Raw genomic sequence first — 19,654 nt, 5'->3', positions numbered from 1 at the left:
GGGTCTCTTACTCCGGCGACAGGAAGAAGGTGTACTTCCTGTGGTCGAGATCCGGCCCCCTGGTCATGCCGAGCGTGATGCGTTTACTGTCGGTGCAGTTGAACTCGTTGGGCTGCTCCAAGGAGTGAAGGTAGGCGGTAATGAAGGGCTCCTCCCCCGCGGCGCCTCTTTCCTCGCCCCCTTCGGTGTCTGGGGAAAATAAAGGAAACGGGTCAGGTCGCGTGGATCCGGCGAAAAGTCGCCACGGGAAGTGGGAGCCGCTCACCTTCCAACGCCGTGAAGTTGAGCTGCACGAACAGCCCCGCCTGCCTGTTGCTGTTCCCGGCGCTAACCTTGACGACCACGGAGTCGCAGTGGCTGACGTTCACCGCCCCGGCCGCGGGGACTCCCCCGAGGCCCGGGGGGTCGGGCCCGGCCTCTCCGCCGCTGCCGTTGTTAACGGCGACGGTGATGGCCAGGCTGTCGTCCAAACCCGAGATGGGGATGTGGGTGCCGTTTTCGGTGCGGAACTCCATGGACGCCACCTCGGTGGAGACGGTGTAGTTGGCCACGTAGTTGAAGGGGAAGGGGTTGGACTCCACCTGGGGACGGCAAGGGGGGAATGAAGTGACTTCTCTTGAAAGCTCTGCGCCGCCGGGGATCTTTGACAGCCGTCAAGCCCGGAACAAGACGCCGCGTCGGCGCCGCTGTCAGACGCTTTTACAGATTTTTTCACCTGAAAGAGAAGCTGCATGATGCTGTTCCCCGCCGCCACCTTGCCGAGGCTGCTGTTGAAAGCCCGTGGGATGGAGAACCGCTGGCACTCTGGGGAACGCAGAGGAAGAGGAGGATGAGAGGAAAGATCACGGCTCCCCTGACATACTTGTCATTGATTTCAGAGCTTCTGAAGTGCAGCCGAATTGAATCCCTTCTGTGACTCTGTTGGGAAACTGAATCAATTTCTCCCGTTGAAATCAATGAAAATCCCTGAAACTTTTTTATGTTTTTTTTTGTAGCAAAAAAAGAAAGGAATTAACAGAAACCTAAATTATTTCTGTGTTTCTGGTGTTTTCTCCTCTTGCCAGCACTTTGATTCTGCGTCTCCTTGGCTAAATCGGCAAAAGTAAAGCCTTGTCTCATATGTGACCCTCGCTAACACCGTCTCCAGCGAGCTGTCTTTCATTGATCCAAACAAACAATCACTTTTCTTCTTCTTCTAAGACTTGAGACCTTTGCTTGGTTGACATAGTCGCCCCTTCAGCCACATCAGCCGTCTGTAGCGCATTTCTGTTCATTGAGATTGCACAAATGGTTGACTTGTCATAGTGCTTGCCGAGATCACTAACACAAACACGGCTCTTGCGTCCGGCTGCTATTTCCTTCTTCAGACGGACAGTAATCCTTGACTTGTTCTTTACACCACTAACACATGGATTTCACTTTTTTGGGAGCCACAATGACAGCTCACTTACTGAACTCTCCTTCTCCACTAACAGGAGAAAACCACCAGGAAAACATTGTTCCAAGATGGCGGCGCCCTGGTCGGCGTTGGCTGCACAGGATCACGAGTTTCCTGTTGTATAAAACTAATACACATCCACAACTTTCAACTTATTGTGTTTTACATCCAGACACTGGAAAGATAATGCCTACACAAAGGAACATACCTGCTGTTTACAGAATGACAAGATGGTCTAAGTCCAAACAAAGCGGACTAGCACGCGCGACAACTCCACACGGAAAGCCTGTGAGTTTCTTTGTTAGTGGGCTTGTTCGCAAGATCCGATTTAAGACTGTTTTCGGCTGATTTGTTTGTGATTTGGGGCGTCCAAAGCCGAGGTCCAGCTGTCCGGCCCCTTCATCCGGGTCGGTCGTGGAGCTGAAGAAAGTTTAGTTAGCGGCGTGATTCCTACCGGGACTGTGGTTGCCGTGGTAGCAGAGGAGGCTCTGGGGGTCCGCCAGTTTGCCCGTGGCGGCGATCTCGGCCCCCTTCAGCACCAGGGGCTCCTCGTTGAGGACCCGGGCGTGCATGAGGATCATCATGAGGGCAGAAGACAGGCTGTAGGCCTTGGCCGCAACCCGCAGGGGGTGGGGCTCCGGGGCGGGCGGCGAGGAGTCCGGCGCGCCGACCCGCGGGACTTCGCCCGAGGAGGAGAAGGAGGAGGTGGTGGAGGGCGAGGTGGAGTCCAGGTAGGGAGCGTTGGGGTGGGACTGGGATGCTGACTGGCTCACCTGGTGGATCAGATCGCCTGGAGGGAGAAGTGAACATGAACATTTCTGTCCAGAAGATGCCGCTTGCCTCCCGGGAGGAAGTCGTCTCGTACCCATGATGTTGAGGATGTTGTCCGCGATCTCCGTCGGCGTGACGGTACCCCGCTTGGTGTCGCTCTGCAGGATCTCCAACATGGACTCCAGCTTGTCCAGGGTGCTGTTCTGGCACTCCTCGCAGATGAACTCCCGGCTCACCGCCTGGAACACACAGAGTTACCGTTACCCTTTGGTCGCCGCATCTTTGTGCCAACTTTCCTTACTCCTCGCGTACTGTGCATTGCGCCAGAGCGGCGGACGTCTGCTGGATGTCGTTGACGGTGGTGAGATCCAGGGCGGTGAGGGCCTGGGTGATGTTGCTGCGGACCCGGACACGGTATTCTCGCTCGGCCTGGGAAACCCACGCCGGTCTCCTGGTCTGCTCGTACTGCAGGACGTGTGCAGAGCGCGCGTTACTTGTTTGACGGCTAACCCGACGCGCCGAGCGCCGTGGAACCTCGGGGTTCCCCCTCCCTCACCTCGTTCAGGACGGTGATGATGGCCAGGGATAACTCCCGGACTCGCTGCGAGTCGCCCTGTTCCAGAAGCTTCTTCAGCTTGCTGTCCGTCAGCTCGGCCAGCCAATGGGGGAGGCTTCCGTACTCGAGGGGCGGCTCCGGTAGCAAAACTTCCACCGTCCTGGACGCGGGAAACAAACGTTCAGCTCTCGGTTTATCGCACGGGAGAACGCCAGAACGGGAAAAGGGTGGTTACTCGTTGAGTGCGGTGATGGACGCCCCCTGGTGGTCCTCCACCGTGATGAACAGGGAGACCAGGTGACGGGCCGTGCTGAAGCCCGGCGGCAGGAACGCCGAGTGCTCTGGGCTGCTGCCTTTGTACACGCAGAAATCCTCGCAGTAGTCCTCCCTGCAGCGCTTCACCAGCAGGCTGTAGAGGAGGGGGGTCCCCGAGACGCCCACGTCGCTGTAGCCTGGCGGAGAATCAAGAAAAGCCAATCTGTGATTTTAAGAAGAGGTGTGGAAACGCAGGCGGGGGGGTCTAAGCGAGCGCCGTAGCCGCCGACCTGAGCAGTTGAAGTGGACTTTGTCCAGCAGCGTGCGGATCCTCCAACCCCCGTCCCCGTAGTCGCCGTCCTCCCCGGCCCTCAGGTGACACTCCCCTCCGGCCGGCGGCATGTTGTGATGCAGCGTGATGGAGGCGGCGCCCTCGCCGTCCAGGCCGCCGTCGGTCACGTGCAGCATGAAGATGTAGGAGTCGCCGAGCCGCAGGACGCCCTGCCGCAACACCAGGTTCATGCCGTCACTCCCCGTGGTGGTGGAGGAGGAGTCCAGGACCAAGGTCTCATTCTGGAGCGTCACGGCGCTCCAGCGCTGGGATCGGACGAGAGAGAGGCGTCATTGACCACTGGTTGGAAACCCTTTATCAAATAAGACAGATTCGGGCCGTACCACTGGCAGAAATAGGAGGGCAGGGAGGTTAATCGCTGCAAGTTGTTGTCATTTTAACCATTATTAGCATAAAAAAATATTTCTACATCTGTTTTTCATTGTTTTTCTCAAATTACATTATTATTTCCTTTTTTTTTCATTTGTGTTTCTAATAAAAGTTGTGCCTTTCACTATTTGATAATTATATTAATAACTACGATCTTTCATTTTATTTGTCACCTTCCTAGACTTATGAGTTTACGTCTAAAATTAAATTTCCCCATTAGAATTGATGGAAGAGCTATTAATCAGTTCCAGTGCCCATGCTTTTAATAAGAAAAATGTTACTTTGTGAATAACAGATAATGTATGAAATAATAGTACATTATAAAAGAGAACATAAAGCAAAAATATGGCTTTATTTAGTGAATTTATCATGAAGATGGCGTGAAAATGGCAGCAGTACTTTACGGCTGAATTAATTTAGCGCCTGGCTTTCTCTAAATGCCACTTCACATCGGCGTCAAACGCTTATATAACAAAGCAAAAAAAAAAAAAAAAAAAAAGACTGAGCGACGGTCCGTATGTTGGGAAAGTCACAAGTTGAAGCAATCGTCAGTCAAGGTTTGGCTGTATTACAGATTTTTTTTTGTCTTTGGCAGGGCAAAAATCGCAGTGTCAATAAATGACTTAACCTTTTCTCACCGGCTCCACTCGCACAATTACATCACTCCCGTAGCCAAGCGGAGGCGTGTGCCCCAGGGGAAGAGTGAATAAGCGAGTGTGGTGTGTGTGTGTGTGTTAGAATCCACTGAGCCAGCATGATGGACAGCTCACCCCGTGCTGCAACCCCTGGCAGTTGGTGCAGGTTCCCCGGAGGTAGACGTAGGAGTTCTGGCTGACCTCGTAGATGGACTGGGCTTTGCAGGACACGCACTCCAGATACACCATGGGAATATGGCCGCTCTGGACCAGCACCTACGTTTAAAAACATTAACAGATGTATCTCGTGTTTTGCTACATGATAAAGTATCAGCGCATGTTATTTTTTTCATGAATTTTTCTATTTTTTTTCCATGTATTTCTATGGTATAATACAGAGTCCATATACAGTAGCAGAGCAGAAAAGAAGACGCGGCAGACGGAAAAAATATCTGTATATTCCTGATGCCATTGTTGTTGCTGTTTGAGAACACAAGTGACATAGGCGCCATTATTGTCCGCCTGACAGATTTGGTGAAGGTCACGGGAAAGAACGCATGTAACAAACATGGGGCTGAGCTGCTACCAGGGTGACAGGAAAGTCAGCAAAAAAACAGAGGAATAGTTACCGTTTGCGTGGTGGACTCGGGCACCATGCCGTCTTTGCTGATGGTCAGCCTGAAGGTGTACTCCACGCCGGCCTCCAGCTCGGAGCCGGAGATGCCCAGGACCGGGCCGCTGGAGCCCAGGCCAAAGTTCAGTGTGGAGCAGTGCTCTGCGCCCTGCGGGGAAACACCGGGGCAGAGGAGACAAATAAAACTGAGAACCGCAGAGCCGCAGCGTTTCTGTTTTCCAAGGTGTCGCCCCCGGCTAAGCTAAGGTCCGTGCCGCTAGCCTGATTCAGGAGCGTGCCCAGACGGTCCGGAACCATCCAAGGCTGGGAGCTTTCAGAGCCTGTTTTTTTTTCTTTTCTTTTTTTTTTTTTTTTTTTTGCTTTTTCGCTGCAGACATTTTAGGAGCTTCTTAAAAGCAGAAATGGCACAGGTGGGAATCATTACCCCGACAATGGGTGCATTCAGTTCGGGTTCCGCGGGCCCCGCGCCGACGCGCAAACTTCTGATGAACGGAACCGAGCCTCGGGCCCGGCTCTGTTTACCCGAGCTCTTCCTGTTTTTAAATAGTGTCCGCTGTTACGAAGGGCCTGCGGCGATGGAAGCTACACGGGAAACCTCTATTCTCACGAGGCTGGTTGCAATGCGGAGCTCTTTCACATCAGGGTTAAAAGTACACAGATATGGGATTACTAGATGGTGGGTTGTAGAATAGATGAGAGAACGCAAGCTAATGCCCAGGCGCACGTCATGACACTGGTCAATTAATCTGTTTATTGATTAATCTGTCTGTACCTCAGCAGTGAGACCAAACTATAGAGGTTTATGGAATTAAATCATTTTGACAGCAAAAAAAATGTTTAAATTAGATTAAGGAAAAAGTATATAGCGGTTTTACAAAACCTTATATTTCCAAAAAAATGCCAATTTCAATTTAAACAATGGACACATAAAATTTTAAAAATAATTACATTTCTATATATATTTATACATTTTTATACCTATGTATGTATGATTAATACAGTTTTAAAAAACATACAATTATATATTTATGTATATATATATATAAAATATATTTATACATTTTTTTCATATTTATACATTTATACCAGATCCTTTTTACATTTACAAAACCGTGCACAATTTCAATTATGGATGCATTGTGTGTCACACAATTTTTTCTCACACAACTAAAAATCTGCATTTTCTGACTTAATTTACGGTTGAAAATGTGCACAGTTTTGTAAACGTTGTTTATTTTTAAACTTACGACGTAAATGTTACAAGTTAAGTGTATAGCCTAACAGTTACATAATCATTAAATGTGCGCACGCATTTGCACGCAGACACACCCACACATGCAGGGCAGGCACACCCATCCTGTTAGTTTTTTATAATTAGCTTTTCTTCCCAGCCGAGGAAGTGCCGCATTAAAAGAAAACAAAAAACCCAAATGAATTTACAATCCTTTGCACACAACAAGCCAAAGAATGCGCTGGACCCACCACAGGGGCCAGATCGTCATTACGTAACGTCTCCGAAATACCAGATGGATTCACCACCTGAGGGTGTGAACGGGGTCGGATGGAGCGCCGCCCGACGCCCGGACATATTTAAAATCAAACGGAGGGAGAGAGGAAGTGGGAGAAAGAGAGAGCAATAAATATAGATAAACTGGCTGCCAACAATTGATACGATCCATCCGGCATTCCCTGCTGGGACGTGAAAGGGCTCTAGATGTTCGGATCGGGGCGCCAGAAACGGCAACTTCCTGCAGAAATGACTCCTCACCTTGGAGGTGCTCTTACACTCCCAGTGGTAGTGAAGGAGCGACTGGCTGTCCGGATCCATGTTGGGGTCGTAGGACTGCTCGGCGCTGAGCTGCAGGTCCTGGGTCCTGGACCACACTCTGTAGGTGCCCCCCTCTATGATGGGCATCAGCCTGGTGGGAGAGGTGTTTTTGATGTTCATTTTAAGCACTAATTTAAACAATTCGTTTAAACAACTCTGGCTGAACCGGGTTGCTGGTTATCAATGTTAGCGAGACCCCCTTATCGGCATTTCTTGCAGGAAAGGACATCGTCGACATGCTCGATCATCTAGTTTTACTAGATGACGGTCCACCAGTAAAAGCCTCACTTTTGTTGTAACATTAGAACGCTGGCTCAGAGGTGGGGTTTCGCCCTGTCAATCAAGGGGCCGCTAACAGAAGCATCCATTCGATGTCATTGAATGGACCTACTGACTGTTTTAGGAAGACAGGGAACCCAACATATGGATCTGTAACCGCCAGACTTCTGAAATCAGGAGGATCAACTGGGTGTTGAGTTGGTCACCCACCTGGCGGCCATGACGCTCAGATGCAGGCAGGCGGTTTTTCTCAGCGGGACGCCGTCATATGACAGGGAAAACACCAAGGTGTAGTTCCCCGCCCACAGGGCCATCTTGGGGAGCGACAGCTGGAGCCGCCGCACGTCCACTTCTTGCGGAAAGCGAGCGGCAGGCGCGACCGCCGCTTGGTCGACATCGCAAGACGGCCCCGAGCGTATCTGCCAGAGGTACTGAGCCCCGTAGCGAGCGCAGCCTTTCAGGTCCACGCTGGCCTCCACCAGGACGGGCTGAGATCGCCAGATGGTCAGGCGAGGGGCCTGCACCACCTGCACCTCCGGCTCCTCGCACCCTAGCAGACTGATGTTCACCTCCACCTGGTCCAGAACCCAACTCACCAGGTTACTGCAGTTCACCTAACCGGGAGGAAATGAAAAAATCAAAACAGAGGTCGAATGCTAAACCTGATCGTCTGAAGATACCACGCGTCATCTCGGGTGTCGAGACCTACTTGGACCATGTAGTTCCCTGGGTTTCTGTACTCGTACGCCACGGCTGTGGTGTTGGTGTGAAGCGGAGCAGAGCCGTCGCCAAAGTCCCACAGACACTCCACAGAGATGGACTTGGGCGTGACGACGGCCGTCAGGGACACGGTCTTTTTGACGAATGTGTCACGGGGCGCGGCGCGCAGAGTGACGGACATCAGTAGGTTCTGCACCAGCACGTTCCTGGTGATATTCTGGCTGCTCAGCGTGTTGAAGGCCCTCATGAAAATGGTCAACACTCCCGGTTCTCCTGGCGTGAAATGACACTGTTGACGAACCAACAGACGTCAAAACCGGGGCAGCAGCCGAGCCTCGAGGCGGATTATCTTTGCAAATTTGCAAAAAAAAAGTCAAGATGATCGGGGTGGTCTGACCTCTTTGCCCAACCTGGACACCGGGTGCAGGTGATTCATGGTGAAGGTCCAGAGGAAGGTGACGGGTTTGCCCGTCAGGATGTTGGCCACAAACTTCCTATTCACACCCACGGGGATGGCCGCCCAGCTCCCCTTAATGGACACCCCGCGGACCAGCTCCATCACGTTCAGATGCAGCTGTCTCCTTTTGAAACTCACCTGCGTTGTCACATCGTGAACATGTACATGAAAACGTTTGTAGACACTCGTAAATAAATAGGTGAGACTTGCCCTGGGCGTACCTGGTTATGAGCGGTCAGGTTGACCATGTAGGCGTCCGGCCTGGTGAAGGTGTGGACGTAGGTTTGGTTGGGCTGCGGGTTAACGGTGGCATCTCCGCTGATGCTGAGGACCAAGTGGACGTCGGAGCCCGCCGCCATAGTGATGGTGAACTCCACCTTCTCGCCCACGCCTGCAGTCATCTTACTCGCCTTCAATTCCAGGCCCTGGATTTTATCCTGGACGAAGAACTCTTTCGAAACCGTGTCCCTGCTGACGTCGTTGGTGGCGTTGAGAGTGACGACAACCATCTGGGGCTTCTGGAATGTCTTCGAGTGCCCTTTCCCGGTTTCCGTCCTCCCGTCGATGAGCCACGTCCACGTCACGTTGGTTCCCGTCAGCAGCTCTCCCTGGAAGGAGACGCTAATGCCTGTTGCTAGGTAGCGCTGCTCGATCACGTTGGTGGCGTTGAAATCCAGGCCTGTGATGACCTCCTGGACGCTGACGTTCTTCGACTCCAGCACCGAGCTGACCTCGTTGAAGACCTCCACCGTCAACAGTTTCAGGCCGGGACTGTCGAAGGTGTGGGTCTTCCACGGTTTGGTCCACGGCAGGATGTCTCCGTCCACGGCCCAGCGGTACTGAAGATCCATGCCTTCCTTGGCATGTACCGTCAGGTTGGTCGGTTCGTCCACCGCCACCGGGTTGTCGCTGATCTCCAGGCTCACCCCACCGGCCGGCTCCACGAAGAGGATGGTTCGGTTGACGCTGAGCTGGCCCAGCAGGTTGGCCGCTTGGAGAAAGATCTCGCACGGACCCGGCGTGGAGAAATGAACCTCCACCGCCTTCCCGGTTAAGTTGAAGCTCGAGCTGGCGGGATCTTGCTCTCTGATGATGTTCCAAGTAAACGTCATGTTCGTTCCTTCCCTCAAACCGGCCTGGAGGTGGAGAGCGCGGTTGGTAGCAAAGCAGCAACCCTCCGGCCCTTTACCTCCCGTCAACTCCTCCTCGGCTAAAATCTGCAACCCTTCCAGCTCGCGCTGCACAAACAGGAAGATGCTGGCCTGTGCCGTCCCCACGTCGTTCTCCGCCGTCACGATGATGTTGAAAGTCCCGACGGAGCGGAAGGTGTAGTACATGTTGTGCGTCCCGGGGATGGAGGTACAGCGGTCGCACAGGATCCAGGAGAAACGGATGGCGTCGCCTTCGTCCATGTGGGCTTCGAAGAACACAGAGGCGTTGAGCGGCACGTTGATCAAGCTGGCGTTGATGGTCAACCCGCGGATGGGCGTGAGCACGGCCACGGGCAGAACGGTTCGGTTTTGGCTCACCGCATTGGTGGCCAGCAAAGAAATGTTATAGGTCCCGGAGAGGTTGTAGGCGTGGTGGACGTTCCAGCCAACGAGAACATTCCCGTCTCCAAAGTCCCACACGTAAGTGACGTCTGAGGCAGCGACAGAAGCTGCAAACAAATACGGCGCCTTTACCGTTAGGTTATCGTGCCTGGTGCCGTTATGTTGGATATAAATCGGCCCGACGGGTTGGTGGACCTCGATCAGAATGCTGGAATTACTCGCGGAGATGTTATTGAAGACTGTCACCGTCACCAAATAACGGCCGGGGTTTCTGCACTCTTTCGCCACCACATTCCCGAAGCCGTGAAGGACCACCTCCTCCTCGCCCTCCTCTCCAAAATCCCACAGATAGGTGTAGTTGAATTCTGGCTCGGCAGTAACCCGGAGCGGAACCGTCTCGCCGACGGCGCAGTGCGTCTTCCCCGGGACGAGGCTGATGTTGGCCAGGGCCGGCTGCACGCAGACCCAGCTGGAGAAGGCGGCCTTGGAGCTCTTGTTGCTTCCCCCGGAGACGAGCAGGGAGAGCTGGTAGCTCCCGCCGGTGCAATAGGTATGCCAGACCGCCGGGTTGCCGTGGTGCGTCTCGTTGGGGCCGGAGTCGCCGAAGCTCCACTCGTAAAGATGGGCCGACACGTTTCCGGACACCCAGGCGTGAAATTGGACGGGCGTGTTTTCTTGGACGCATCCAGAGGGCTCCACCCTCACCACTTGGAAGTCGAACACCTGCACGGTAAGGACGGTCCACTTTGCGCTCACTGCGTTCGAGGCGGTGACGTTCACGGAGTAGTTCCCGTCTTTCTCGTATCTGTGCGACCAGTAGGGTTCGGATGCGGTGGAGATAGTGCCGTCGCCGGCGGAGAAGGTCCATGTGACGTTATTGCCCGAGGTCAAACGTGCCCACACCCTGGTGGGGCTGTAAAGCTCGGTGGGGGAGGAGCTTTCGGCCGTCAATCCTTCGATCTTGTCGTACGCGAACATCTGCTCGCAGGCCTTCATAGAGCTGATGGTGTTGTTCACGGAAACGCAGACCGTGAAGGCGCCGCCGTCGGCGTAAGTGTGCGCCACCCGCCGACCCTGCCGCGGGCCAGAGCCGTCCCCGAAGCTCCAGTCGTAGTGAATGCCGTAGGGCGAGGGCAGCGGGTGGGCCTCGAACTCGGCCGACGCGCCGGCCAGGAGGAGCTGTGGCTCCGTCTGGATGTCCACGCGGGTGAGGATACTGTAGACGCTCATGTTGATGCTCTGGCTGATGTTCTCGTAGCGATTGGACACCGACACAACGGCGGTGTAGATTCCTGTAGGGGTCGCGGACAGAGGCGGGGTTTTACCAAAAATCCCAAAACCCACATCAGTACGCTTTGCTATCACAGACCGAACTGAAATGTCAGTCACCTGGCTGAGAGTAGATGTAAGTGATGTTGTTGCTCAGGAGGACCTGGTGTGGGGAGTCGGGGCAGACGAGTTCGGGGCTGTGAGGGGGCCGGAACTCGAACTCCTTGTAGCCCCCGTCACCGAAAGACCATCTGAACGGAGAGAATGTGGAACAAGAGAAAATGGGAATGTTTTTTGACAAAGTGGCTGAAAGGGGAAATTGCTGGAAAAGTCCAAAAACGCGAGCAGCCCGAGGAACAACTGAAGAGGGGGAGGAGGGAAGGGGGGGGGGGGGGTGAAAGAGTGCGCCACAGTTGAGAGGCGAAAGAGGGAGGGAGGAGAAAAGAGTGGAAAGACTGGAAGGAAGAAAAAAAAAATAAGGCACAGAGGAAACAGCGGAGCAGAAGGGAAAATTCTAGTCAGCAATCTGTCCCTGACCACACTGTTATAAATCTGAGGCTTTTATGGAGCACAGGAAGGCAGAGAGAGAGAGAGATGGAGGGAGGGAAGGAGGGACGGAACAGTTGATGGGAGAAAGAGAGAGGAAATTCGAAGAAGAAAGGGAGCAAACAGATGCAAATTGTTCACACAGCCCTGAAAGCAAACAGAAAATTTATTTCATCTTTCTGTACATTAACTGTCGCTCCACATCTCTATCAATCCATCCATTGTCCAGCATGTATCAGTCTAGCCATCTATTTACCCATCCATCCATCCATCCACCCACAAACTAGCTATTATCATCTGACACATCTATATAACCATCTAACATCTATCAGTCCATCCATCCATCCATCTATCCACCCACAAACTAGCTATTATTATCTGACACATCTATATAACCATCTAACATCTATCAGTCCATCCATCCATCCATCTATCCAGCCACAAACTAGCTATTATCATCTGGCACATCAACATAATCATGTAGCTTCTATCGGTCCGTCGATTCAGCTACTTCATCTATCCAGCCGTTCATCCATCAATCATGTTTCAATCCAGCCATCTATTTACCCATTCATCCATCCATCTATCCAGCCACAATCTAGCTAGTATCATCTGACACAGCTTTTAACCATCCATCCACTTCTATCAATCCAGCCACGAACACATCCACCAGCAGTTTACCCTTTCATTCATCCCTCCGTCCGTACCTGAAAGTGGCCATCACGGCCATGTCCACCAGCACGGACGCTGTGAGCGTCTGGTTGGAACCTTGAGGAACCACGTCAGGAACCCCTCTGACGGTCAGGTTGGCCATGGGCTGCAGCCGGTCCACCGTCACGTTGAAGTGCTCCTTCAGCGAGTTGATGTGGTTCGTGGCCGTCACCTGCGAGGCGCCACACACAGCACGCGCTTCAAGTCTGCCGCCATATGCGCTTCGCCCGGTGTCATGCATTCAGGTACATTTATTTTTTGTGACAGTAACGTGATGCTTTTCTTAGACCGCGAATACTGGCACGGAGGGGCTCGGGGGGAGACTCACGGTCAGCTTGTAGACGGCGGCGTGCTGGTAGATGACGTTGAGGACGGTGTTGTAGTAGGTGAAGTAGGGCTTGTCGTCCACCGTCCACTTGAAGGTGGGATCGGTGCCCTCCAGCACTGAGGCGGTGTAGCTCTGACGCACGCACGGATAAGAAATGTCACATTGCTGCAAGATCGGACGCATCGGGGATGGCGGAAAGAACCCGAACTCACCACGACGGACTCCATGAGCACCCTGCTGGCGGGGTGTGGCTGCACCACCAGGCCTCGCAGCGGCTCCTCCAGGCGAACAACCACCGTCAGGTTGGCTTCCGTCACGTTGTTGCGGGCCTCCAGCTCCACCCGCACCGGCCCGCCCCGCTCCGCCAGCCCGAGGTCCAGCACGGCGTACAGGCTCGGCTCTCCCGACTCCGCCCCCGGCGGGGAGCGCGACCCGAGCTGGCAGGAGGACGCGAACTCCGGCGGGCAGTCCGGTCGGAAGGTCACGCTGACGTTGCTCCCGCGCCGGCAGGCCCGGGTTACGTAGCGCGACTGGACGCGGAGCAGCAGCCGCGTGTCGTTGGGCTGCAGGTAGAGGGTGTTGTTCTTGGACGGCGGGTGGAGGATGGCCAAGCCGAGCGGGGGAACCACACGGAGCGGACAGGAAGCCGACGCCGGGTAAGACGGTTCGGCCGTGGTCACCTGGGACGAAGAAAAGATTCCCGGGGTGCCTTTTAAGCAAATTTGAAGCAAATTTTGTATTGCAGATGTGTGCCGGGATGGGCCTCACCAGCAGGTTGTAGAGTCCGGGCTGGGGGAGACCGGCGGACAGCTGGACGCCCTGCAGCCGGGTCTCGCTGTGCCCCACGTAGAGCACCCTGACCGGGCACACCGCCTCCTCCTGCCAGGCCCCCTCGCCGTCCTTCACCAGCGCCTCGACGTCCAGTTCCGGGTCGGGGGTCCGTTCCGCCGGAGTTTCACCGTCCCGCCAGGTGCCGTTAAACACGAACCATTCCGACTGGTTGAAGGCCAGCACGGGTTGTCGCCACGGTGACGTCGGGGACGGCCGGCAGCGGAGGAGGGAGGAGGGGCCGCCGTCGTGCTGCAAGGCGATGACGTCGCCGGGGAAAACTAGGAGGTCCTCCAGCTGGTCTATCAGCTTAATGTGGAGCAGAAACGGCATGTCAGAGATGTGCGGAAGACAAAACGACACCACAGACCGCAGGAGGGTTCCTCCTCACCAGGACTTTGGCGTCCGGTCCGGCCGGGAGCGTGAAGGCCACCTCGTCCTGCAGGGCGTAGCGGGGTCTCAAGGCGCCGGCGGGGAGGCGGTGCGTGTGCGTGCAGTTGGGGCAGGCGGACGGCTGGCAGGGGCCGGACAGGGACGAGCACCGACGCTGGAATGGACACCACTGCTCATGGCGTGGGCACGCAGGGGCCTCCGCGTCACGGGTGTCGCCCGGGATGCACACGGCCAGTGGGGAACACACAGGACCCCCACAGCCTGCCACAGAAAATTTTCCATTGTTCCGATTACAAACAGAAGGAACTGCATGCCGTCTATAATTCATAGAATCGTGAATAAATAACTACTAATAATTATCATTATGATACTGATAATAACCTTATTAGTAATATAGTAATGCTTGTTTATTTTCCACGAATCAGAAAGAACTGCACACGGTCTATAATAATAATAATGCAGTAATATAGTAACATATCATATATTAAATGATGATAATAGATTAGATATAATGCAGATAGTATTAGCAACAAATATTAACAACACCAACCTCCCAACTTACTATTATCGTAAAATAATTACGAAATAAATTACTATTAATTTGAATTATTATTGATACTGATAATAATATTAATAACATAATAAGTAATGTTTATTTGCCACAGATCAGAAGGAACTGCACACCGTCTTTCATAATGCGGTAATACAGTAATATATCACATACAAAATGATCAGAAGATATAACATTATTATCAATAAATATTGATAGCACTAACCATAATCATTATTCCTAAAATAATTAATAAATATAAACATTTATAATTATCAACATTATTGATTCTGATAATAAGAATAGGGATATAATACTTTATACAATAATACCAATATCATCATACATCACAATACGGCAGTAGTAATATATTAATGCAAATAATTACAAAATAACTTGTGTGTTAAATGGTAAATATAAAAATGAAAGTATTCCATCATGTGTCGATTGACGTGCCGCAGCTAAATTTTGTACTAAAAGCTAAAACGGCCAAGAAATGACGTGCGTTCAAAGACAGGCGCGCCTCCCCGCGGGCTCCCCGTGTCTTACATCACCTCTTCCTGCACTGCCCGAACAATCCTCGCATCTCCGTCTCCGTGGAGATGGACAAATAATAAAAAGACAACAACACGGAAAGCATCTCTCCGTCCTTTGTGCTCGGCGCCAGGTAGCTCCGATGAGACGGCGAGCGGTCTGATGGGGGCTGACCTTCTTTCCGGTCTTGTTCTGTGCTACTGTTGTGTTTTCTAAGCGGCCTCTTCGTCACTCTCACCTGCCTAACAGCCTCAGACAGGATCGGTCACTTCCCGCGCGCACCGGCCCGACGCTCCGGGTGCAGACGGCCTACGCTTTGTTTAAACACCTGCCGCTTTAATCATTTCCGACCCACCTGGCAGCAGCAGGCGCAGGCCCGGGTGGTGGCAGCGAGGCCTGTAGGTCTGGAAGCGGACGTGGACCTGCGTGCGGAGCTCCTGCGCGACGAACTCCAGGGAGGAGAGGCGACCGGCGTGGACGAAGCTCAGCGCCGGGAACATCAACACCTGCAGGAAGGGCGGAGACAAAGGTCGCGTGACAACGTTTGGTGGGCTGAAGGTGGGGGTGTTCACTCTCCTGACCTCTATGGTGCCGCCGGTTGTTTGTGCAGCGGACAGTTGCGAGGCAGAGACGCGATGCAGAGGACTGTGGGAGGGAAACGCCGGCAGGCCCACCATGTAGATCCCTGAATCCGGAACACGCACTGTGGGGGAACCCGGACAGGAAGCAGAGGTAAATATCCCAGCGCTCATCCCATCGCCCGCGGAAAGCTCTCACAGTTAAAACTTTTTTGTAAGCTTTGATTGTAAGATTCTCGATGTAAGATTTTTGTAAGATTTGATTAGAGCAAATGCACTATTTAAACCTACCAGGTGACTATTGTTGATACCACATCATCGCGCTGCATTATAGGATTCTCTGTAAGCACTATATGTATTATATATATTATTTCCCTTGATTAATATGTTATATAAAAGTTTTTATATGTTCACTAATCTGTCTTTTGTATCTATTATTCCTCTCAATATTTTATCAGTCATTTTATCAAAATTAAATTTGATGTAAATCTTAATAACAAATACAGTTTGTCTATGTCATAATACCCACTGTGTAGCATGCTGATTCATTAGCACCTGCTAGTCTATGTCTATGTAATAATACCCAGTATGTGGTATGCTAATTCATTAGCATCTGCTAGCCTTTGTCTATGTAATAATATCCACTACATGAAATTCTGATTCATAAGCACCTGCTTGTCTATTGCTATGTAATAATACCCATTATGTAGAATGCCAATTTATTAGCACCTGCTAATCATCCAATTACAAGCGGTCAAAAAAACACAAGAACCCAAAACGCGAGCGATGAAAACAAAGAATAACTAATTCTGGCTGAGGTTAGCCTGACTGACTCCTCTGGATTAGTATTTATTTTTATTTTTACCAGAATATGTCAGTTTTCTTGAGCTTTGACTTAAATCTATTGGGTATTACTGTGTAGCTGAGGGCGGGTTTCAGCAGAATTTCCGTTGATGCATAATCCTCGTTGGGATCGGCTCCATCCCGCCCCTGCGCGGGATTAGCGCCACAGCTAATGAATGAATAAATGAATTTTTAACGCATCTCTATGTTTGTGTTATTGGTGCACGTGCACGGCGGATACCTTGGGGGAGGTACTGGCAGATGTAGGCCCGTGTGGCGTAGCAGGAGTGCGAGCTGGTCTGGGCGCGCTGGTCAAGCGACACGCACACCTTCCCGCCGGGGACGGGGGAGCGCGGCGGCGGGCCCTCCTCGCCGGGCCGAGCCTCAGAGCCGTTCACCCAGCGGAGCCGGCCCGGGGAGGCCACGTCACTCAGCCCCAGCCACGCGCCTCGTTCCCTGAGGAGGGGGGAGAAAGGCCAGCAAGGGAGGGTTAACGGCGGGAGGCGCTCGATATCGAGCTGTGTGGCTGCTGAGGCGGAAACATCTAGCAAGTGGACACACATCTTTGGCATCGCACGGGGGAAAAAGAAAAAAAAAAGAAAAAAAAAAAAAAGAAAGGGTAAAAGGATTGAAGATGAAAAATAACTTTTTTTTCCAGGAGGTGACAGTGATTTCTGTCAGATCTGGAAGAAGCGCTGCACTTTAGTCAATCAGTTATTTTGCTCGTCGGGACGGGGAAGGAAGGGAGGGGGTCAATACCCGTCCCAGATTTCTGCGGAAAAATCGGATGCAACACTCGGGGCTCCTGCTGACAGCCCCCGAAAATCATCCTTGGTGTCCATCTTATATCCTGTTTTTTTTTTTGTTTTGTTTAGCGCGCTGTGAGCAGAAAATCGCAGTCCACTCTTTGATAGAGCACTTTCATAAGGAAGACATTACGGTGTTCAGACGACGGCGAAGGGTGGAGCGGCGGTGGAGGGTGGAGGAAGATCTGTTTGAAGTTGCTCTCAACATTTTCCTCCTATTTCCTTTCTTCTTTTATTTTCCCATCCCTCACTCGTCTTTCTCTCTTTCTGAGACATCTGAGAGGGGGGTTGACTGGGGTTAAAAAACAAAAGTTGAAGAAAGCAGGAAAAAAGCGTGTGTGTGTGTGTGTGTGTGTGTGAAGGGGGGCTGTCCTGATGAAAAAAGTTAGTTATGTAAGGTGGGGGAGGGGGAGAAACTCAGGCTTCAGCAGGTTTTTGCTTTTCAACTTCTTGAGTGTATGAGAAACACACACAAACACACACACACTAACGTATATGTCGTACACACAAAACACATTTGCAAAGACAGGCCCACTGAATGCTCACATATTTGCAGACACACACACACATGCATATACTCACACACATGAACACAAACATCCTAGTGTGGACAGGCGCATACAAACATACACACAAACTCAGGCACATTATCACACACATATGGTCAGCACACACTCTTGCACAGAACCCCCAATACACACACACATATACTGAATTCCATGCTCCTCCCAGGGTAATGAACTTCCAATGCAGCTGTGCTTTTGCAGATGTGTGTGTGTGTGTGTGTGTGTGTGTGTGTGTGTGTGTGTGTGTATATATGTGTGTTTAATGACCTCCTTCAACCCAAAAAGCCCCAGGCGCTGGAGGCTCTCCGGACCAGCGACCAACCAGCGTCCTCGAACAGTGACAGGGGAGCGGCAGATGTGCCGATCAACAATGAATCCTTTTTATTCATTTTCTCAGGGTTGTAACGACAGAAATGAAGAAATGCAAATGTATAAAAAAAAGTCATAAAATAACCCCAAATGAGCGGGAACGCTCGATTAACCGTGGTTATCTGCCGACGTCAAGTCAATGCCGGTGTTGTAGTAATAACCGCTAATTATACGACAAAGTTTCCCCAGAAAAAGGTTTTTCTGTTTCCGAAACACACACACTCACACACACTTCCAGTCAATAATAAAGTCATTACGCTCCACTCACTGCGTGACTCTGTGGGCCAGCCGGTTTCGCAGCGCCTCGTCTCGGACCGTGGCCAGCTCGCCGCCGCGGTCCCAGCACTGCTGCAGAGCATCAGTCCAGCTCAGCTCCACCGGGACCAGCTGGAAGCAGCGAGAAGACTCAGCGTGATACACCCCGTCCTTCGGGCAGTGGGGGGAGGCTGGCCGGACACACAAACACACACACACAAAGGGTGTTGGTTAAGGATTTAGTTCATGGCGGGAAACACATCATAATGCAATAACAGATGTTTTGGAAAGAGGTTCGTTTGAAAAAGTGTCACAACTGGCCAAGTGTAAAAAACAAAGGATCTGTTTTCGGAAGAGTCGTCCCTCATCATATCGCAGCCTATTTTTAATTTAAATTTGCAAAAACCTGCGGTATAAAGAAAAAAATATATAATAATTTATATCATTTAATATTAAATTTTACATCCCAGATTTTTAGCTATACTGTACCACTGCTTTTAGCGTTAAAATGTATTTTTATGTATTTATTATTTCAATTTTCTGGTAATATAAGCAGTTTCAGCACGGTGACCAACCAGAGCATAGTGTTCTGTATTCTGGCCTCTGATTGGCTCAGCCAACGCAGCATCGTTCTCTGCATCTCCTGTGCATAGCATGCATTCGCATCTCGCCCTGTCCGTTTCATACTGATGTGCAGTTTCGTTTAAAAGTCTAGGAAATGTAGACTATTGTACACACCTTTATCTTTATTTTTCACTTTAATTTTTATACTGAGGCTTATATTTTCTTATCTCGTACCCTTTCAGCTGCTTCTGCAACAAAAGGCAATTTCCCCTTGGAGATCAATCACGTAGTTCTGATTGTGATTACGCCGTTTAAGCTGAAACCTCTTCCTCCAATATGGACCGCACAGTTCGGCATAGGGAAAGTGGCAGCCAGAAGATGGAAAACTTAAAAAAAAAAAAAATATTGAAAGTCCTCTTTGATTCTAGCCAAGATGTCAAGCTCGGAGGGGAAAAAAAAACTCTGGATGGTTCTGGAGCCGGAGCCCCGAGAAACACGGCAGATTGAGAGCACGATTAAATTATTACAGTGACAGCGACGGTGAGAGAAAAGGACGGCGGGGAATGTGTGTGTGTGTGTGTCTGTGCATGTGTGTGTCCATGTTACCCCCCCATCCACCAGTGCAATTTGTCTACAATCCGAATAACACCCCTGTACACTACAAGTA

The 19,654-nt window shown here is 51.5% G+C and overlaps 1 protein-coding gene across 1 annotated transcript in view; it reads right to left on the bottom strand.

Annotated features, from left to right (window-relative positions):
* pkd1a (polycystic kidney disease 1a) overlaps window positions 1-19,654 on the bottom strand; it is a 49,491-nt gene that overhangs the window by 12,901 nt on the left and 16,936 nt on the right. Inside the window, exons 9-34 of the mRNA XM_086142892.1 lie at window positions 18,437-18,614; window positions 16,669-16,883; window positions 15,588-15,709; window positions 15,362-15,512; window positions 13,921-14,183; window positions 13,470-13,838; window positions 12,914-13,381; window positions 12,702-12,833; window positions 12,370-12,545; window positions 11,237-11,367; window positions 8,516-11,139; window positions 8,235-8,432; window positions 7,827-8,126; window positions 7,328-7,731; window positions 6,779-6,929; window positions 5,006-5,158; window positions 4,512-4,652; window positions 3,311-3,617; window positions 3,001-3,217; window positions 2,766-2,925; window positions 2,522-2,674; window positions 2,304-2,448; window positions 1,893-2,228; window positions 716-804; window positions 266-581; window positions 12-189 (exon numbers count right to left, since the gene is read on the bottom strand). Of these exons, the coding sequence (XP_085999018.1) occupies window positions 12-189; window positions 266-581; window positions 716-804; window positions 1,893-2,228; window positions 2,304-2,448; window positions 2,522-2,674; window positions 2,766-2,925; window positions 3,001-3,217; window positions 3,311-3,617; window positions 4,512-4,652; window positions 5,006-5,158; window positions 6,779-6,929; window positions 7,328-7,731; window positions 7,827-8,126; window positions 8,235-8,432; window positions 8,516-11,139; window positions 11,237-11,367; window positions 12,370-12,545; window positions 12,702-12,833; window positions 12,914-13,381; window positions 13,470-13,838; window positions 13,921-14,183; window positions 15,362-15,512; window positions 15,588-15,709; window positions 16,669-16,883; window positions 18,437-18,614 (8,077 nt within the window). The remainder of the gene's footprint in view (window positions 1-11; window positions 190-265; window positions 582-715; window positions 805-1,892; window positions 2,229-2,303; window positions 2,449-2,521; window positions 2,675-2,765; window positions 2,926-3,000; window positions 3,218-3,310; window positions 3,618-4,511; window positions 4,653-5,005; window positions 5,159-6,778; window positions 6,930-7,327; window positions 7,732-7,826; window positions 8,127-8,234; window positions 8,433-8,515; window positions 11,140-11,236; window positions 11,368-12,369; window positions 12,546-12,701; window positions 12,834-12,913; window positions 13,382-13,469; window positions 13,839-13,920; window positions 14,184-15,361; window positions 15,513-15,587; window positions 15,710-16,668; window positions 16,884-18,436; window positions 18,615-19,654) is intronic.

This window comes from Fistularia commersonii, chromosome 35 (assembly GCF_037954325.1).
Source record: "Fistularia commersonii isolate RoL2024-O1a breed Wild chromosome 35, RoL_Fcom_v1.0, whole genome shotgun sequence".
NCBI lineage: Eukaryota > Metazoa > Chordata > Actinopteri > Syngnathiformes > Fistulariidae > Fistularia > Fistularia commersonii.
This window is presented reverse-complemented; position numbering and strand designations above follow the sequence as displayed.